Here is a 5,411-nt window from a genome sequence, read left to right as displayed (position 1 = left end):
CGCCATCTGTATGACAATAACGTCAAACTTATCTAGCAAGCCAACCGTTATTGATAAACGTGGATCAACTGATTATGATACAAAGTATACCCTTTGATCCTTTTAGAGGTTTATAAGTCCTTGCACTAACTGTTAAGGACACCAACCCCAACAAGCTCCCACTTGTCCGTACAAGTGTATGTGCAATGACGTTATCCGCACTAACTGGAGGACACAAGCTCCAACATCTCCCGCGTACTATTTAAACAACTTGAACATAACCTGCTCCCCATATGACCAAAGGATATCATATGGATCGACACAGGCCACCCCAAAAGAGATAGGTGATAATTACACAAACACACAAACGTCAGTTTCATTAAATAAATAAAGTATAACTCGACTCGAGTGTGAACATGCAACATGACTGTGATATGAATGAACCACCATCAACAACCACCACCACGGTACCGGGACACGCCCAGACATACCGACAACCACATTGGTACCGGAACACACGCCCAGACATACCGATAACCACACTGGTACCGGGACACGCCCAAACATACCAACAATCACAAACAGGTACCGAGACACTCCCAGACGTACCGGGTCCGGAAGCCAACTGGATCCCCTGCTAAACGTCGTGTCTCAACCACACGAGTCCCTCCGTAACTCAAGTCATTAATGTGCACATCCCTCTTGGAGTGGGAAGCTCCAAGAGGCGACTTAAGCGCAAGACGGTCTCCCAACCGTCTTACGTCTTCAAAACAAGTAACCAATCAAACCACCATGTCCTCCGACATACAAGAAAACACAACAAATACGATATACCACATAACATGCCAATTACTGACTCACTCAATGCAAATGAATGATAAAAGACTCATTTTATAAATAAATGCAACAATGAAATTGAGTAGGATAAACCTACCTCACAACAAATCCGCATAAGCAAACCGTCACACAAGCTAGGCCCGTCTCGTAAAACCGACTCACAAAACTCATTTCCTAAAATACGATAATAATACAAATACGTATAAATATACCAATCTAATATGTATATAAATACGTATAAATATACTATTCTAATACTAATTAAATACGTATACACTAATTAAACCCGTCTTATACAACTACCCAAAACCCGACTCAACTCAATTTTCGCCACCACCGGCCGTCGCCAACCACCCCATGGTGTCCCTGACCCCTTTCGCCACTAGCAACCATCATGCCTACCACCATAACCGACAACAAGAACAACAAACACACAAACATAACCCGACTAACCTAACTCGTGTAACCTCCTTTGACACTCTTTTGCGACCACCAAACACCACCCATTCCACCACCCAATACCACCACTAGAACCCCCACTCAACCCTCGACAAAACCCACCCAAGGTCAGCCCAAGACAGTCACTAAAAGTGGGTCAAAATCCGTCTTAAGACCGTCGCACAAAACAGCTATAAACATGTATATTAACTCGGTCAAACCCTCATTTGGGTTGTCAACGGCCGTTATAGGTGGTCAAATGACAGGTCAAGGTGAGTCAGGGTCAAGGCGGGTCGATGGTATAAATAAAATAATATAAAGGCTAGTATAAGACGGTTTACCTTACGATCTCAAGGCGGAGGGACAAAAGGCGATCTTCCTTTTCTCTCTTCTATCCCTCTAAGATTCTCTCTAATTTTGTGTGGTGGGAAATATAAATGAAATGGGATAAAGTAGTATGGGTGGATAAGGGGGGTATATGTACATGTTACTTATTAATATTATATTATTATATTATTCCGTCTCAACATAACTCGCTAAATATAATGAAATATTATTATTATATAATTATTAAATATGGAGTATTACAATCTTCCCCCCTTAAAATAAACTTTGTCCCCGAAGTTTCATCTCACTCTTCCTTTTTCCGACTATTCCCTCAAATCTCATGTGTACTCTCTTCCCAAAGTTCGGTGTTCCATTCTCACTAGTTCCTCAAAACTCTTACTATTCTCTCACGTTCCGCACTTCCTTTTTCCTAAGCTTACGAATTGTTACATTCACTCCCCCTAAAAGAGAACTTCGTCCCGAAGTTCAACTATCAACCTCAAAATATGGTCTCATACTCTCATTACTAAATTTCACAAATGACCATGTTTCAGGTTCAACACTCTCTCCTACTTATTGCAAATCCATAATAAATCAGATATGGTCTTAATGCCATCGATATAACCCTACTCTACGAGCCTCCCAAACATCAAGGTACAAGGTCCCGCCCACGGTTCGAAACCCTAATGCCATAACAACACCCAACTCAATTGATTCCAAGTCTACACATAAGTCTCGGGGTATAACTCGATCATTACTATACACATGTAAATCACATCTAATCTCATACATGCACCTGTATGCAAATCAATCACGAACATGCAGACTCAATGAAACAACCAAGTAATGCAACGTCACTCGTCAGGTGACTCAACTATGCTCAACATTGCCATTTTCCGGATACTATGCCACGGTATACCGCCGTCAAATCCACCACATGATCGCACATGTGTTATCAACATCCATTCCCATCTATCACCAACATTTCCGCTTATATGGAAGACCATATACATAATCATGCAAATGACCACTATGCAACACATAATTTGCACTTTTTATCTTACTTTTACGCAACGAAATGAACTCGCGTCGATTAACACACATCAAACAAGGTTTTCATATCAATTCTGTCATCAACCAACTCATGTCGAATCAACGATTTCCATTACTTGCAAAATTCTACACCATATGATCAAGCATAAACAATTCACACATATCACACATGTAAGGTCAATCATGGCCATCCAACACAAGTCAACTAATATAAACCGCGAAATGAGGGTACATGCTCAATATTTGGTCAAATATAAACAAAACAAGGGTCACAACAAACTACTCGGTCGAGTGTAGGAGGTCACTCAGTCGAGTAGACGGACACTCGGTCGAGTAGGCGGCCACTTGGTCGAGTGTATAATGCAGTCGGTCGAGTGTCACCTGGGTATAACACTTCCGTTCTCATCCATCTTAAGCCTGTTATTGGTATGATATTCGATAAGCATGAACTAGGTGTTGAGTTTTATGAAGCATATGCAAAAGAATGTGGGTTTATGACTAGATTAAGCTCACAAAAGTCTAAAAAGGGTGTCGTTACGCATAAAAAAGTTGTGTGTAATAAGGCTGGAGTATGTGAAGCGAAAGGGAAAAATCACCGGAGGCAAAGGACTAGGATAGAATGTCCTTCTTGTATTAAATTTAAGCGAATTTTGGAGGAAGGTCCTGATATGGGTAAATACCAAATTTATGGTTTTCATGAAGGTCATAATCATATGCCACAAACACCATCAACAATGGTACATTTGACACAAACGCGAGAGTTGAATGTAGTTCACAAAAAAATGATAATTGACAACTCCAAAAATAACATAGGTCCAGTTAAGTCGTATAGGTTGTTCAAGGAGTATGTTAGAGGTTATACGAATGTGGGTGCATCATTGGAAGACTTTAGGAACTTTTCTAGAGATATCAAAAATTATTTATCAGAAGGGGATGCTCAAATGCTTATTGAGCATTTTATGAAGATAAAACATATGTGTCCATCTTTTTATTTTGATTTTGAGGTAGACGAGATAGGTCGATTGTCACATGTGTTTTGGGCTGACCCTATTAGTATTAAAAACTATTTGTTATTCGGGGACATGACCTCTTTTGATACGACCTTTAGAAAAAACAAGTATAGGATGAAATTTGGCCCCTTCACGGGGGTGGAGAATCAAAAGAGATGCGTGACCTTTGGGGCTGGACTTATTATTAATGAGAGCAAGGACTCCTTTGCTTGGCTATTTACGAAATTTGTAGAGGCTATGGGGGTCGTCATCCAGTTTGTATGATAACTGATGAAGATGCGGGGATAGAAGAAGGAATGAAATTTGCCTGGAAAGACAAGGTGCAACACAGATCTTGCATGTGGCACATACTGAAAAAGTTGCCTGAGAAGGTAGGGCCTGTAATATGTAAAGATACCGAGTTTCTGAAGAAGATAAACCGATGTGTTTGGAGCGAAGATGTGGAGCCGCCTGAATTTGAGGAAAGGTGGACAACACTAGTTGAATCTCATGGGTTGTCGGATAACGAGTGGCTTAAGGAGAAGTACAACATTAGAAATATGCGGGTTCCAGCTTACTTTCGCGACATGTTTTTAGGAGGTTTGATGAGAACAACCTCCAGGTCAGAGTCAGAAAACCACTTTTTCAGCAACTTCATTAATCCTAATTTAACCCTAGTTGAGTTTTGGATGGGATTTGAGAGTGCGATGGATGCACAAAGATGGACTCATTCGAAACTCGTTGCACAATCAAAAAACTCCTTCCCCCAGTTGTCGACTCCATTAGCCCTAGAAAAGCATGCATCAAAAATCTACACTCCAACAATTTTCGGGGAGTTTCAAAAGGAAGTCGAAGCAGCTTGCTTTTCATGTGGTGTTGGGGATAAAGAAAAAGATAAAACATATCTAATTCTATACACAGATATTATAGATCAAGTTCGAAACAAAACGTATAAGGTTGGTTTTAAGAAGGATGATGTTTTAGTGGTATGCACTTGCAAGAAGTTTGAAAGACATGGAATACTCTGTCGATATGCTCTGTGTGTCTTTAAAGATCGGGGAATTTAAAAAGTTCCAAGTGACTACCTGCTTAGTCGGTGGAGCAAACTAGCAACCTGCCAGCCAATCGTCGACCCTAATGGCCAGTGGCTTGCTGATTGTACATCAATGGATGTACAGAAAAACAAAGTTGGTGAGTTATGGTCAGAGTTGTTTACTTGTGTGGCACTCGTTGAACAAAGTCCTGGGCATTATGATGAGTTGCTTGGGATTTTGCGTGAGTTCAAGGAAAGGGTAAAAAAATGCCCCTGATGAAAGTGGCAATACTGGTATTGCAAAGATAAAGGACAAGAATGCTGAAATTGGGATGGTTTTAGGAACAAGCATCCCTAGTGATATTAAGGTTTTACCTCCAAGCCAGTGCAAAAACAAAGGCTCGGGAAAAAGGCCGATCTCACAAAGAGAACGAGTTGGGGAAGTGAACAAGAAAGCGCTAAGAAAAAGCAGGGCTTATGGGGAGATGGCGAACCACGACAGCAGGAATTGTGACCGAAGGACAGCCGACAATGAGTAGAGTAATTTTTTTTAAAGAATATTTAAAGCATTCGACATTTGCCTTATTGAATAATTTGGGACTTTTTATTTTATTTGATAGATGTTGGACATTTGCCTTATTGAATAATTCGGGATTTTTTATTTTATTTGATGAATGTAACACTTATAGAATGTAAAACGTGAGTTTTCCTATCACCATTATTTCGTGCACATACAACGGTATTTCATGCACATA

At 40.3% G+C, this 5,411-nt stretch overlaps 1 protein-coding gene across 1 annotated transcript; it reads left to right on the top strand.

The window, feature by feature from the left end:
* Positions 1–3,904: 3,904 nt before the first annotated feature.
* Positions 3,905–5,195, top strand: LOC141651350 (protein FAR1-RELATED SEQUENCE 5-like). The gene is made up of 3 exons (XM_074459067.1): positions 3,905–4,609; positions 4,802–4,915; positions 4,962–5,195. The coding sequence occupies exons 1-3, from the start codon at positions 3,905–3,907 to the stop codon at positions 5,193–5,195; spliced, it is 1,053 nt and encodes a 350-aa protein (XP_074315168.1).
* The last annotated feature ends 216 nt before the right edge of the window (positions 5,196–5,411 follow it).

Source organism: Silene latifolia, chromosome 4, assembly GCF_048544455.1.
Source record: "Silene latifolia isolate original U9 population chromosome 4, ASM4854445v1, whole genome shotgun sequence".
Lineage (NCBI taxonomy): Eukaryota > Viridiplantae > Streptophyta > Magnoliopsida > Caryophyllales > Caryophyllaceae > Silene > Silene latifolia.
Note: the sequence above shows the minus strand (reverse complement) of the source record. Positions and strands in the feature narration are given on the sequence as shown.